The sequence below is a fragment of the Haemaphysalis longicornis genome, unplaced genomic scaffold, assembly GCF_048455015.1.
Source record: "Haemaphysalis longicornis isolate Haplotype H1 unplaced genomic scaffold, Haemaphysalis longicornis Haplotype H1 scaffold_6, whole genome shotgun sequence".
NCBI lineage: Eukaryota > Metazoa > Arthropoda > Arachnida > Ixodida > Ixodidae > Haemaphysalis > Haemaphysalis longicornis.
In genome coordinates, this window is record NW_027526407.1 from 35,285,615 (window position 1) to 35,300,665 (window position 15,051).

Below are 15,051 nucleotides of genomic sequence, written 5' to 3' on the forward strand. Positions count from 1 at the left end.
TCTGCGACGGCTGCCTGGAGTCAGTTGCTACCACAAAATTTGCTAATAATTTCTGATGTTCCTTGCCATCAACAAAGCCGTAATTCATCCATGCGTCCACATTTCCAGGCACATTGTGATATACTTGTTTTTTATTTGTATTCTGCCTTTGCGTAAATCTACATTTGTATTAGGCCCTTTTGTAACATCCTGACTCCGTCTTCAGAAATTCTAACAGCGGGTTAACAGGCGATGTTAATTGCGCATGATTTTGTACAACATTCGACACATTATCACATTTGCGCTGACCAGAGTGGCAATATTGTGCCATATCTAAAAATATTACAGAGTGAAACACCTTCCAAACTATGCACTTCCATGGGAAACAGAACACCTGTTTGAAAATTGAATCGTATATAGGAAGAAAAATTTGGCGGTAAATTGAGCACAACTAATAACTACATGTTTACATCTGCTGAAAGACGTACCTTGAAAACTTTAGGCTATAAGTATGTTTGATGAAAATATAGTTTCAGACAACAGCTATTAGACAACAGAGATTAGCTATACAAAACTAGGCGTTACATGCCTCCAATAAAAAACTTGCGGTGATTCTTTACTGTTCTTGTTCTTGGCCAACTTTGGTCATTCACATGTTTTCAGAAATCGTTCCGAAATTTTTTAAGTTTTCAGGAAAAAATTCCAACCTATAACCACGGATAAATCATTGATTGATGGAATGAGTGTTCTTTGTAAACTGTAGGCATCGCATTCTCTGCTCCTTCTCTGTAGAATCATTAATAAGGCGCCCGTCCAGCTTAAACCACCACGTTCCCTAATTTCTCTCAATTTTTTGCCGATTCCCTACGCAGTTGATCACTAGCTGCAGATTGCGCTTGCCATCAAACATCAATGGCAGGTTAACCACCACCTTCTAACTCCTTTGTTACAAATAGGAGATGACAGAGGGTATCTATAACTTTACTGCTATATATTTTACCACAGTGTGACACTTAAAAAAAAGGTCAAACATTTTCCCAACGAGTTGCCTCTTTCTCTATAGCATGTATAAGCCTTTTTCTTTCAAATAGTGCCGAATGGAGAAGGAGGTGTAAGAGGGGAACCGACTCTGCCTGGTGGAGCCCCAGGTGGAAGGGGTGCTTTCCCATCGCCTGAAGGACCAGCCCCGGGTCCTGGACCCGCAGGAGGCATCCCCACAGGTGTGCCGCAAAATTATTGCAGAAATAGTGAATTGAAGGGACAACTGCCAAGAGTAAACTTTAGCTTGAGTTTACTTTTCTAATTATTTTTGAACCTTCGCTCTGTAAGTGACAGAACACTAAGTATCACACCCCCAGGTTAATAGGCGATAGCGTATAGAACTTAACACACCATCAGATACGAAAAAAATACTTTCTTCGACGCATCAAGAATATATTATATTTTATAACATTTGTGTGAACGCATGATGCAGGAAAAATGAACGGAGCTAACACTACGAAATCTCTGACGCTATGGTGTGTTCTTTGGCAAGTGTTCGGCGTGTGCAGGTTGATTTTTTACAGGTCGTGTAAATGGTGGCGGCACGATAGGGGGGCCGCCGAGAGGTGAAAGCGGAGGTTTGTTGTATTTCGTTTGATGAAATGATGCGAATCTATCCGGTGAGTTAATCGACTAGATTTAAGGGAAATCCCCAAGGTGGAGTAAGTTTATATGAATGAAAGATTGAAATCCACCTAAGTGGAGCCATACGGCTACAAAGGGAAGCTATAGAGCTTTTTCAGAGACTTCGAGACTTCAACTGTGAAGCTTTTTGAGAAAGCTGTATAGCTTTCATTTGTAGCCGTGTGGCTCCACCAAGGTGGATGTAAAACTTTCCTTCATATAAACTAAATCCACCTTGGGGATTTCCCTTAAGTCCGGTCGATTAACACCTGCACTTCGAATTGTTGATCAAGTTGTTCTCGCGGTAGAAACTGATTGCCTTCTGGTTAGCTCAGTTGGTAGAACGACTGGTCCGGTTAAGCGGTGGTCCTGGGTTCGAATCCTGGACCAGGACGAATTTTTAGTCAACTGCGAAGTTTCTGAGAAAGCTTTATAGCTTTCCTTTGTAGCCGTATGGCTGCACTCAGGTGAATGTCAAACTCTCCTTCATATCCGGTGGGTTATTACCACCTCTTCGGTCTAGCAAGGAGCACACGCCTGAAAATGTAGTGTTGCTACCCTGACAATGGTATTGGAGTTTATATTACTGCAATGGTGTTTCCTTCATTCACAGAAGTTTTAACGCAGAAGTCTTTTCTGCTAACCTCTGCTTTCTGCGCGAGTAGCCAAGATTTTTAAAACGACCAAAATTGTGTTATTTCCTTCAGTAACCCATTACTAAGCCCAAAATTTTTTCGGTAGAGGCGTAGAGATGTGGGTACCAAATTCCTTGATTTAAATAGGCTGCCGCTGGGTCTGAAAAAGTAAACGTATACATCCTGGTGGTTTATAAGGAGCTAAGAAATAATGAAGCGACTGCCCTTTCAATTTGGAAGTTTTCATGAAAGAGGTTCTGAAACGCTAAGACGAACACGTTTTTCTTTCCTATCACCAAAGGTAAACAAGGGAGAATTACAAATACATTCCAACAAAGTTAAAGCGTCTTCATTAAAGCAGGCTCGTTTGACGCACCCAAGCCACGTAAAAGCGATTCGTATGCATAATAAACATGATTTTTCTACTTCCCTTTGTGTCGGCGAAAGCAAACCATAAAGGTAACTGTAACGCTTCTAAGTAGACCTACTATCTTATTGGAATGGCGGATAGTCATGACCGGAACCTAAAGCTGGGTATTTGTCTAGTCCTCAGTAACACCATGTCAAAGATTCGTAGAATATGGGCAATGACGTGCTCACATACGAGTGAACATATGCCCTTAGAGGGAAAAAAATTAGCGCAGCTTGCACTAATGGTGGAAGACTGCAGAAACAACAGAGCTGGCGTCTTCTCTCCCGTTGTTGCATATTCGGCTGTTGAACCCCACGCAGATTTTCTAACTTGCCGCTGAAAGTTCTCCATGACTGGCAGGCCCGAATTGTTTTGACCGCTGCCTATCACATCTTGCCAAAGCGGAACGCGTTAGCAGGCTGTAGAACCTGCGGCAACTGGCTTCGCGAACTCGGCGTTTATGATCCTCACTTCAGGCGCCAACGCACGTGAACTGGCGAGGTGTACCGCACTGAAGAGATCAGGCCACGAAGGCTGGAAAGGGTGTTCTCTAAAGTCGAGTTGGTCTATCAATCTTAGGCTCTTTTCGCTGTGTATTTACGTACACACAGCATTGTGAATATTTGCCCAATAACTTTGCCCTCGCTGCACATTGAGGATCGAAACGAAAAATTGGTTTGATTCTGCATGTGGGCTGCCGAAGGTACACGATGGACTAAAACGTGAAAAAGGTTTGACGCTTGCATTAGGCCACTTGTGTAGTCGATAAGATTTTACATTCAAGTACACTAAATGTGTGATTTTACAAAAAAATACTTTATTTATGGTTTCATAAAATATTAAATTGTATCGTTTAGGAGCCGGTTCCTTAGTTCTCGTGCTTCGCGAACACGACTTGGGATGTTTGTGCGGATATATTTGTTACCACTACCAAGGCTGGCTTCAGTTCATTTCGCGAAACAAAAGTGGCACAAATACTAATACCGGAGTTTAAAACAACTCTAGTTACGTCATCAAACTTCTCGAGATGTATGAGGGGTGGACGTGGCGTTAGGGCAGCCCAAATACAGGAAATATTGCCCGCGGAACTACAAGTTGTCAAGCTTTTATAGAGGATTTTCGCTTTCTCTTGCCGATTCAATACGAATGAGAAATTTACAGGTCAGTGGATGTTTTGTGCTATTTTTATTTGTTAAATAATAGTTTCAAACAGAAAATGTTTATCCTACTTCTGAAGCATCACAAGGGTGCGTACTTTGTAGGCTTTTATCTCTTTTATTGCACTTAGAATTTGCGGATAAATGCTATCTCTGCTGTTTGTTTAAAAACATGCGACGCCGATGGTGCTATAGCGTGGAGGTGTTGCAGAAAAAAATCCCCGACGAACGCATTCCTGTACACGACAGTGCGCCGTGCCATTCACTGGAAAAGCGCGAGCACCACGGGGCAGGTACCTCTTCTCCGTAACAGACCACTCGAAACTTGATTTGGCTACTTTCCGCAACGTCCAAACGTCCTCTGCTGCAGATACTTTGAGCGCTTTCAGCTAATGTGCGCCGCAGATATCGGACTTAAAACATCACCATTGCGATTTGCAGAGCTTAAACAATTTATTTGGGTCAAATCTGGGCAAAGAAACTTTCAATGCAGTGTGCCTTTAAGGTGTACCAGGAACCGACATTCGTAATGCCACTGCAGAGAGTATAACGCACAGACGCTCGGGTTGCAGGAGTCAATAAAAATTATTTGTAGGAAGATGGCCGACGATCAGGCAGGTTAATGATACATTCTATATTCCGCTACACTGCTCCCCAATGGCAGGTTCTGATGGACAATGATACGAAGGATAATACAAATGTTACATATTTGTACGCACTTAGCCAATGGTTTGTCCTAACCGACAATCTAAGTGCCGGAACTGCTGGTGGCGAGGGTATTCCAGGCGGTAACGAGAACGGAGGAGGCGGCCGCGGTATTTCGGTGCAACCAAGTAGACCTTCCTCGGGCTCTAATGCTGGCTTGCCGGTTGGCCGAATCCCTGGTATGAACGGAGGTTAGTGTGGTCATTTGTGGTTATTTATAATAGTGTTTGTGGTTATTTCTAACAATGCTGCAGCAACCGTCCAAGTTATTTTAAGTGTAAATGCGCTGCAACTTGGAACCTGTTAGCTGGAGCTACCCAACTGAAAGCATTATTTATAATACTACTGCTTCTCTCACATTCACGTTGCAAGTTTTATGGCGTAGAAAATCCCGTTGTGGTCTTTAAGAACTCGTTAAATACTTTGAGGCTGTACATGGCTACGTTCTACACCCATTAGAAACGACAACGTGTACACGGCGGTTTTGGAGCGTTCGCTGCAGTAAAGTTGCGTAGCTGTATGACGTTGAAAACCAACAAAAAAGGGATCTATATGTACTCCAAAAACAAAGCAAGCGCGCAAAGATCGCGGAGAATAGTCTGAGTTACATGTGAGACACTTGGCGAAAAAAAAATTACACCTTGTCCAGGGGACTGGCCGTACGCTGGAAACTGATATATCGTGCTTTAATGATGGCCAGGCCACTGGCTAGGGCAGTAGTAAATCGTATGCCTTTGTTCCAACGTGCGTGCGACATTTTTCTCCTATATCAAAGAGAAAGAGAGGGAGTGGAAGGGGCATGGAAAGAGAGAAATACAGTCTGTGTTTTAATGAAAGCTCCGTGCGGCATGCATTAGGTTACTTCTGTATTGTTTGATACTCTGATACTGCAAATTTACCTACGCTGTTACAAAATGGGCATTGTTTTTACTGTTTCTACGTGCCTAATCACTTTTTCGTAATGTCCTCGGGTTTAACTCTAATCTCGTGCCGTCTGCACTTGTTCGGGCCTTCGGTGCTCAGGTGGCGAAGTGGAAAGACCAGGCGGCTCGACATCTGAAGGTGGTGGTGCAGGCTCTAGAAACCAGCCGGACATATTATCAGACCCTGACTTTAAAGGTAAACCATTGAATTATTCCCATTTGCATTTACTTTATTAACTGGTTCATCGAAAATCTCACTAGCTGAATGTGCCGTATTTATTCCAACTGCGCGAGCGAAGGATAACGTGTTGGCACCCTAATTTCGTATCCTTGACAGAACACCAAAAGTAACCCTATAAGAGTACTCCACTCCAAAAATATCCTTGGTGGTAAGGCAGAGAATAGGAATGCAGGTAAACGAGCCTTTAAGGGGTATACTCATTGACGGGTAAAGGGTCATATGTGCGTTCAGGTCAACCTTCCGAAGATCTCTACGTCACACAGTCACACTGCGCATTCGACAAAACCACATATTACAGTGAAAGCTCGTTAAATCGATATGCTAGAATAACCCTACAGTTCAAATATATGAAAGTACCAACTAGAGGGAGCGAGCAAACACAGCCGTACTCTGCAATTGGAAAGCACAAGAGCAAGCCAGCAACTGAATGCTTGGGGAAATCCGTCATTTAAGTATGGATTTTATCCTGGAAGGCGAAGACCAACACTTTTTGCTGTAACGAGCGAATGCACCGGCACGCTTCCTTTGGGTGTATACCCAAAAACTGGAGGTGAGGTGCGTGGCCCTCCACATGGCCCCATTTTCCGAGCGATGGTCGCACAGGCGTTTTGTCCGCCCATATCTCTGTAGTCAATGGAAGCGAGAGGCTCCACGCCTTCAACCTCAGAAATAATGCCCCCTCAGTACGCCTATCACTCAGAATTCATGTCCACATTGACGTAGCCCGCAAAAGAAACCTTACAAACCGTTTGAGAATAGAGCCTTAGATATGCTTTTTCTTGATTTATGGGTTCTCTACATTCTTCTGTGCCTTCTATAGGTGACGCCGCCTCGTGTGTAGCCCACGGGTGGGTTCCACAGGCCGGGGCCAGGCCCAAAGTTGCCGGCGTGGTGTCGAATTCGTTCGAATTCGTTCGAATTACCGTAGTTCGAATAGCGTAGTTCGAATTACCCGTGATGGCGGACGCCGCTCACGTTCGAATGAACGCGCTTTTTTTATACACATACTTTTACGCAGGCTTTGCGGGACCCAATTGCACTGTTTGAATTATCCATAAAAATGAATTATTTAAGTTCCAGTTAACGAGCTTTAATTGTAATAACAACAGAAATACGGGTAATAAATCATTTGTGTAAGCATTACCAATAAGTATCTGACACAGCTGCCAACTTTCGCGGGTATCAGTGCTAGGCCAGAATCAAATAGAGGACCAGTTTGCGTTCTCCGGCATTTATTAGGGTGTGTCGCTATTGAAACCCTTTCATTGGTTATTGATGAAATAATGAATAAAGAGAGCATCTTTAAGTGAGAATTTCGGTGCCCAAGTTACGCTAGCTGATGACACTGGCGAGAACTTTCGACCTGTGTAAACTACCGAAAAGCACGAAAAAGTGAATATTTTTTTAACGACAACGTTTAAAGCAAACATTTCAAACACTCCCGTAACAGCAAAGACACTGCGAGACAGTGTGATATATAAAGTGCGGGTGGCTTTTAATGCTCCATGGGCTGATACTAAAGCGAAAGTTTATCGTCGTCACTGATGCCGTTATACGCCAATACGCCCTGCAGGAAAGCCAACTTTCCCTGACTGTGATGATAAATGATCGTGTGTGAAGGGAAAAAAGGAACGCTTCCCGTGTCCGGGTGTCAGGTTCGGGACAATACTTATTAGAAGGAACTGAGTGAACGAGAAGTTACGTTTATTTTATTCCGAAACCCAAACCAAGTACCCACAATAAACTAAAAAAAAGGATAATGGAAAGTAAAGAACAATCGGGAACTGCGACAAAGCGACATGAAAAATGCCCAAGAGTTCGAGCGCACGAGAAAGAGACACAGTGTGGAAAGGAACGAAAAGGACGCAGTAGGTGTTTGCTGCTGGAAAGGGGTTGTCGTACCCAACGTATCAGAGGCACAGTCGTAGTGTTGCGATGTTGAGAGGTACCAGGTGACGTGTCGTGGCCGCGGTGGTAGAGCGCGCTCCGAGCACTCGTCGCAGAGTAGCGAACGCAGCTCTCTTAAGGCGCCGCCATCACTCCTCGTATGCCATCCGACTCGCTTGAGATGGAGAGGTCCTAGAGGTTGCGGTTTTAGAAGACCTCTTTTGCAGAGCACGGGTCCGGTCGCCCGACCACCGTGCATTCATGTCACACTCAAAATTGCGACTCCCTCTGTTCGTTTTCCGCTGGATCGCCTCTGCCGCCATCTGCTGTCGCCTGCCGCATCTGGTAGGCCAGCGGCAGGCGCGAGTCATGATGTGGTCTCGAGCCCCCGGACCCGCAGTCGGGGCAATGATCTTAGTGCCGCGTGCCTTGCGTCTCTGTCTTTTCACCGTCGTCTTATTTCAACGCGTCATTTCCCCTCTTCTTGTCTGGGCCTCTTTCTTGCATTTCTTCGCATGACACCAGAATCAAACCTAGTCCCCTCGCGTTATGAAGCCGGCATATACCCGATCGCTTCATTCCGGCATGTTAAAAGCGGATTGGAAAACCCAGAACACAACCGTAGAATGCGTATTGAGAAGAATGTTATTGCTCTGCGTGGCATAGGCTGTTAGCCACAACACGTTAGGCCTAACCTCCTATTTCGAGGTGTACAATGTTAGACCTGACATCACATCTTTAACACCTCAAACCAACACTCCCTCAAAAATTTCTCACTGAACGGCATCCAGCAGGCACCGTTTTGCACCGTACAACTCAAACCGAAACCTTAGGCCTATGGAGTGCACACCCGAGAGTTACTAAGGGTACTCTATATAAGTGGTGCGTACCGCGAGAGGAGCAAATACTCTCAGTGTGGGATTGCCCAACCAAATAATCCATCGCGAGAAAGCTTCGTGTTGAGCCATCGCCTCTGTTAGACGAAGGGGAGCATGATTTTTTCTTAGGATTCTTAACTTACTAGTGGAAGGACAACGACGGCCGAGGGGGTTTGCCCCCCTTCTTCGCGCAAATAGCGATACACTGGGGCAAAGGTCTAAATAGTATTGCAACAAGGCGGGGATGGGAGCATTCTGGGGTGATTTTACCCAGCCAGCCAAACCGCTTTCGCTCACTGACAAGCCAAAGTTACCGTTAATTATTAATTGTAACCCTGGCTAGTCAGTGAGCTGAAGCGGTTTGACCGGCTGGGTAAAATCAGCACAAACTGATCACTTGCACACGCGGAATGACACATTTGAGGATTGCGGCACTGGATGGGAGCAGTCTGTCTTGAATTTTACCCAGCCGGCAAAACTACTTCCGCTCACTGACTAGCCAGAGTTACGAATATAATTAACAGTGACTCTGCTTAGTCAGTGAGCGGAAGCGGTTTGGCCGGCTGGGTAAACTCAACAGAGTGCTCCCATCGCCATCATGTTGCAACGCTATTTAGACCATTTCCGACGATACAAGAACGAAATTGCAATTTGTAGCTATGAAACTACCATAGGCCATTAACAAGCCATGCCCTAAGAGGATCACATCAATTGAAGTGGTACCGGTGATACGCTGGCCACGACCGCTTTGGGGGGCATTCCTGAGTGTAACGTCAAACTAATGCGCCACTGACATGACAGTGGCGCCTTTTGGAGCTGCTGGTGCCAAGTTTTTCAGGCGACTCTAAATGAGCCGTGTCACCGCTTGTACGCAATGGTGCGTAGTGTAACACAGATTGTCAAACAAGTGCAGAGCCCAGAAGTCGGTAAAAGAGGATGGAATGGTAGCGTTGGTAGACCGACAATGCTGAACTGCGACAGGAGTTTCAGGATGCAGAAGATTATCTAAGCAAGGAAAGGTAATTTCTTAGACAAAAATGATGGAAATCACGGTTTCACAGCACCTGAACGCGCCTCCTAAACTACATGCGTAAATGGGCGTGTTAGGCATTCTTGAACCAGATGGGAGCGTACGCAGAGAGCTGATTCCCAAGTTTACGATTGAAAGGAATGCGATGCAGACTTGTTCCTTCGAATCTCACAATAAATCTTGCATTAACATTTTTACGAGTCTCACACCTAGAATAAAAACAATGCAGTAGGTAGGGAAATAATAATTTTTTCTATTGAACCACCGGATAAAAACAGAAACAAAAGTAAATAAAGTAATAAAGCAACTTGAATGTTTTTTCATTAACGGGAAACCGCAGTTATTTAAACAACGAGATCAGGAATGCCTTGTTAAAATCTCTAGAATTGGCTTCATGCGTGAGCATTGGTTTTTACAGGCATAGAAAAAGACCAGCTATTGCCGATTTCTCTGTTGCTTTTTTTCTCGTCACTCAGTGCCCAAGTACACCTGTATTAACTGATAGGAATAATTATGCTACTTCATATTCCTCACAGAACACCATCCAAATATTTCAATGCGCCTTGCCCCTCGTTCTCAAAGAGAGAAAAAATACAAAATGCCTTAGCACTTGCCTTACTCAATCTTCTAAAAAAATGCACGCAGACGTTCCCAATGAGACAGGGGAATAAACACTGTCAGAAAGTTGAAGTTCCAACGCGTTGCCTCTTTCTGTGTGCAGCGTTCTCTGTGGAGCGACGAATCACCAGACTATATCCTCGATTGCAATACCGCCGTTTATTAGGCATCTATGCTTCTTAGTCCAGAAGGAATAGCGTGGAATTATACAAAGTTTAAGGCGAAAGAAGGCATTTGGTTCATAACTTATCCGGTCAAAGAACGCGGCCTGCTCGTTTTTTTGCTTGTCGTACCCGCATTCAAAACTAACGCTTTTGAAATACGTTTATTGACGGTTGTATCAGCCGTAGAAAGCGTTCATATGGTTTTTTGGCGTCACATGATACAAAAGGCTGTAAGTGTACAGTGACGTCCTCCCATTTATGCATCTTCTAGAATTTGAACGCGAAATGAACGATCACATACGAGAAAGCGAAGATGGCTTGACGCGCACTGGAGGCCCAAGGGAAAATGGAGGCACCATTCTCGGTGGAATGCCGGGGGCCTTCGGTAGGGAAGGAGGCATGACTGGCGGGATTTCAGTCGGCTCTCCAGGTTCCAGCCCTGAAGGTAAGGGTCTACCTTGCAACCTTGAATGGAGATGCAAGGCACAAGTTTGCGCGCACCGTGTATTTAGTTGCTGAATTTACAGTTTTAGCCACCCCTCTTCAATAATTCTGTCTAGAGCCATTGTGAGACCCTGTGCGTTTGCTCTTATTAAAAGTAACTTGTCTGGGTTAACTCTTACAACTCTTACTCGCTGGCCATTTAGTAGGAAGAAATGACAACCAGTGCGCTGCCAGGGTAACACAGTCAATACCAAGAGATGGGACTAGAAGAACAGGGAGGCCAATAACACGATAAGAGATTAACCCTGTTTTTCGGGGGCAAAGGAAGTACGCAAGCTGCCCAGGACAGGAGTGGTTGGAGGTCAATGGGAGACGCATTCGTCCTGCAGTGGACCTCAGTAGGCTGGTACTGGTGATGATGATGGAGGAGAATGTAGATACTTTCCTTGCTCAAGCACCTACAAAACAGGCTATGAAATGGAGCGGGAATGTTAAAGCGGACAAGCGTGTATTCGAGAGGTGGTGGCTAAGCAGAATCGCTTCTCTGCAGAAACACGTTCCCTCTGGCCAATAATACTACTCTCATTTGGGCCTAAAACCCTCGCCATTGAACAAACTTCATGAATAAAAACCGTGAAAGCGCCAATGTTTAAATGAAACACGACCACTCTGCTCTTTCGTCGTGGTGTTCTGCTCCGGTGACCTCGACGCAACCAGGTGGTGTATTGAATCCGCCCGATCTTTACATACCACGCCTGCAAAAGTGGCCGAATCCTTCCAGTAAGCAAGTGTGCCACCTTGCCTTCAATTAAACCGATTTGAAAATACTTCTTGATGATCTTGTTAACAAAAAGTGGTGTTTTCTCCTAAAAAAAAACCCTTCGGACCGGCCGCCCGATGTGAAATATTGATTTTACGCATGGTATGTGCATGGAGTTGCTGCTTTTCTTTGCGATTTCAGATACGGTAAGTGTTATGTGCATAGCATAGTTCGGCGAACACTGGCACATTGTGGGGCGGTATCTGTGACACGTATTTATCTAGTCAAATAAAACTCTTTTATTATGACTGTCAAGAAACACCATTGCGAAACGGGTGAGTAAAACCGAACGTCTTTTGGCAACCAACTTTCCAAACAGTTACCTTTGGTTCCTACTGTCATTTACGTTATTAAAAATGTGGTTGCTCCTGTTTTTATAGGAATCAGTAAAACACGAATGTGATATGTGCCTTCACAGCAGCATTGCAATGTTTATAGTGGCGCGATATGAACTTCCACACGGCTAATTTTATTTCATCGGTATTGCACCGTTAGACACATCAAAATTAGACACTGAACTACACGCGCTGGAGCATTGCGCAAATCTGATTGAAACCCCAGGCGCTCGCAAAACGTCCGAACAAAACTGAACGGGTTGTCAGCGAATCATTTGGGGAAGTTACAGTACGACACAGCGAAAGGGGCGTGATTTGCGGTAGGCAGCAGTCTTGCGGGTATGCTTGGCGAGCGACGTCCTGCTGACGGGTTGCTTAGGCTAAGACGCGACCACATTGGTCCTGCTGCGTGGCGTGTACGCAAGCGCTTGCGTTGCGACAAGCTCAGAAAGTGAAGCGCGGCGGCGGCGTTCCACTAGCTGAGCGGCGTTCCACATAGGCGGCGGACGGGTAAACACAGCAGCTTCCGGTGCTACATACTACGTTATCGAGGCACCAACTATCGGCACTCATTAGCGTCTTGACGCACTACTTCGCTTCACCTCTCCCAGACGGCAGCACCATCGCAATAGAGAAGTCAGAGGGAAGGACATAAGGCGCGTTCGTACAGCTACTAGGCCATGACTGCATGGCTCAGTCGTAGAGCGTTTCACACCTCCCGTTGCGGCCGCAGTGATCGTGGGCTCAAAACCTAGCGCCACCTCGGCGACGAACGTTTCTGGTGATGTAATTTCCTTGGCGTCAGTTAGGTTTGTTTACCCCGCCATAAAACACTTGCGTGTTGATATTGAGCAAATGATCTGTACACCAATCGAGGTTACGGTATTTTTTTAGCGAAAGTAGCGGTTAGATTTGGTCTGGTTCATTACAAATAAAACTACGCCAGCCAGTCATGTGTCCCCCCCCCCCCAAAATAAGAAGTAGCAGGGCAAAAATAAAGCGTTATAACAATGCCGCGCGCGTCACGTTTTCATCAAGTGGCTTACAGCGCCGCCGCTAAAACTCTGCAGCGCTGTTCGGCTCTCATAGTTGCCTAACAGAATATCTCATCACTTTGTGGTCTGTTGACTGCAGCAATCAAATTCAAGCTAGAACCGCCCCTTCATGCCACTCTCACCTGGGTAAAGGTAACGCCACCCCCAAAATGTCACGCATTTGCTACGGTTTCGAATGTGTAGACTCGGTGAACTCTTCACTTAAGCGTTTGGTTCTTGGACATTATAATTCCCTTAGTGCACAAGTTCATTGGCGTAATTTATCAGTTGTGCGCACACGTTTATCTTAGAGAATCTGTTTGTCAAAATAAAACGAAGGCTCACGAGCAGATTTGTTCCGCAGTGTTCCGAGTCTTGTGGATTTGATTTGCTTTCCTTGGTATTGGAGATATTTCAAAGTTATTTTTAAGCTTTTCCAGAATGTTTATTTTTATAAAAACTGAGACTTTCTCGTTTCCAATTTCTCAGGACCTGGTGGAGGGGCGAGCGAAGTTGCGGGAAGAAGTGGCTGGGGCGACTTCAACTTTGGCGGCCTAGGCGGTGGAGGAATTCCTTCTGGTTTTGGAGGATTCTCGACGGGAGGAGGAGAGTTTGGTAGCGGATTTGGCGGTGGTGCTTCAAGGGAAACTACAGGCCTGGAAGGTTGGACTTATTCATAAAATGATTCGTTTAGAAGACGTAGACAGGTTCTTACCTTTGGCATATGCTGATATTTCTTTAAAAAAGCGCATTATCTCCTGTGAATTGGCATATTTCTGTAAATTTTTATACCAAACTCTTGTAATTATGCACCATTACTAAAACTCTGTAATTTAAAGCCACCCGATCAGCCAAGGCAAACACATGCATTTTTTAATCTTTATCAAACCAAACGATTGAATGACAGATGAAGCTACAACTACAGAAATTCAAGTTTGCTTTTAGTTTATGTTGTTTGCAGTGGCTCGGACAACTAGGGGAAAATAATGGCAAAAAGCTCCAAGATTTTACAAGTTCAACTTAACACAACTGACTACAAGTGAGAAAGCTTCATCCTGATAAGCAAAGAGATGGAAGTTCTGTCCACGTAATCTGTCTCGCAAGCGAGACGTGCTTAGGTTATGTTTTTTTGTTGGAATCATGAGAAAGCAGCTGTGCTTTAAAATCATATGAACATATGACAACACACCAAATATTTGCCAGTAACGTGTATTAGCACCTTATACCCCCGTTACGGCATACATGTAAATATATAAAAAAAGTGCGAGACTCATTGCGTGACTTTTTTATGAACTTCTCGAGTAAGCTGTTCAAACTAGCGGCTTTAATTTTTGTGTGTACATTACCACCATGGCGTACGCCATCAACGTGGCTAGATACGTTTTTTTTTAATTAAAGGGGGTTAAATTTCAAATGTAAGTTTTAAAGGGGGTTAAAATCCTGAAATATATTTTCTAAATTACTGACCATATCGCAGGCCTCTTGACATATCGAACTATATTTGGCGAAAAAAATTAGCAATTAAGCATGCGTATAAATTTGAAAAAGGGTTTCTCTTAATGGACTTCTAATGAGGCGAAGGTGAACTTGGAGTATGTTAGCTGTTCTTCGATTCGCTGAATTGGTTTCACCCCATGAAATAGTTGATTGACCTTTCTTCACAAATTGTACTTGCGCAAAAGCGCAAAAGTTTATTTTGTCATTCTGTATACCCACCTGTAAGAGAGCGAGCGAACTTTCGCAATTTTACACCAAAGAATGGCTAAGAAGTAATATTATCACCACGCGAAAGACGCTGCACGTGCAGCCTTGAGGCTCTCAACAAAACTCCAGATGGTATATCCCGCCCCGAAGTAAAAGAAAAGGGCTCTACGTTTTCGTTCAGAGAATTCGGATTGCCTAGAATGCTCCGAAGCAATGACGCCATTGTTGCTAAAGGGTTAGGTGAACTGTTGGCGGCGCAACACAGACAGGAACTAGGCATGCTGCGGCCTGACTTTGGGCTGGAAACAACCTCCACTGGAGTTTGGGGCGAATGTGTGGTAAAGTTGCAAACGAACCTCGCAAATATGACCAGGATAAGTACGATTTCGTGTCCGAACGATAAAGTAGTTTTTGGGGTGA

The 15,051-nt window shown here is 44.7% G+C and overlaps 1 protein-coding gene across 5 annotated transcripts in view; it reads left to right on the plus strand.

Annotated features, from left to right (window-relative positions):
• Positions 1-15,051, plus strand: part of LOC144142464 (uncharacterized) — a 43,412-nt gene that overhangs the window by 18,283 nt on the left and 10,078 nt on the right. For 4 of the 5 annotated variants that reach the window (XM_077674004.1, XM_077674006.1, XM_077674005.1 and 1 more), the window contains exons 6-10: positions 1,071-1,199; positions 4,634-4,744; positions 5,577-5,672; positions 10,566-10,739; positions 13,417-13,590. In XM_077674004.1, coding sequence (XP_077530130.1) covers positions 1,071-1,199; positions 4,634-4,744; positions 5,577-5,672; positions 10,566-10,739; positions 13,417-13,590 — 684 coding nt within the window. The remainder of the gene's footprint in view (positions 1-1,070; positions 1,200-4,633; positions 4,745-5,576; positions 5,673-10,565; positions 10,740-13,416; positions 13,591-15,051) is intronic. The other variant, XM_077674007.1, reaches the window with a different exon arrangement.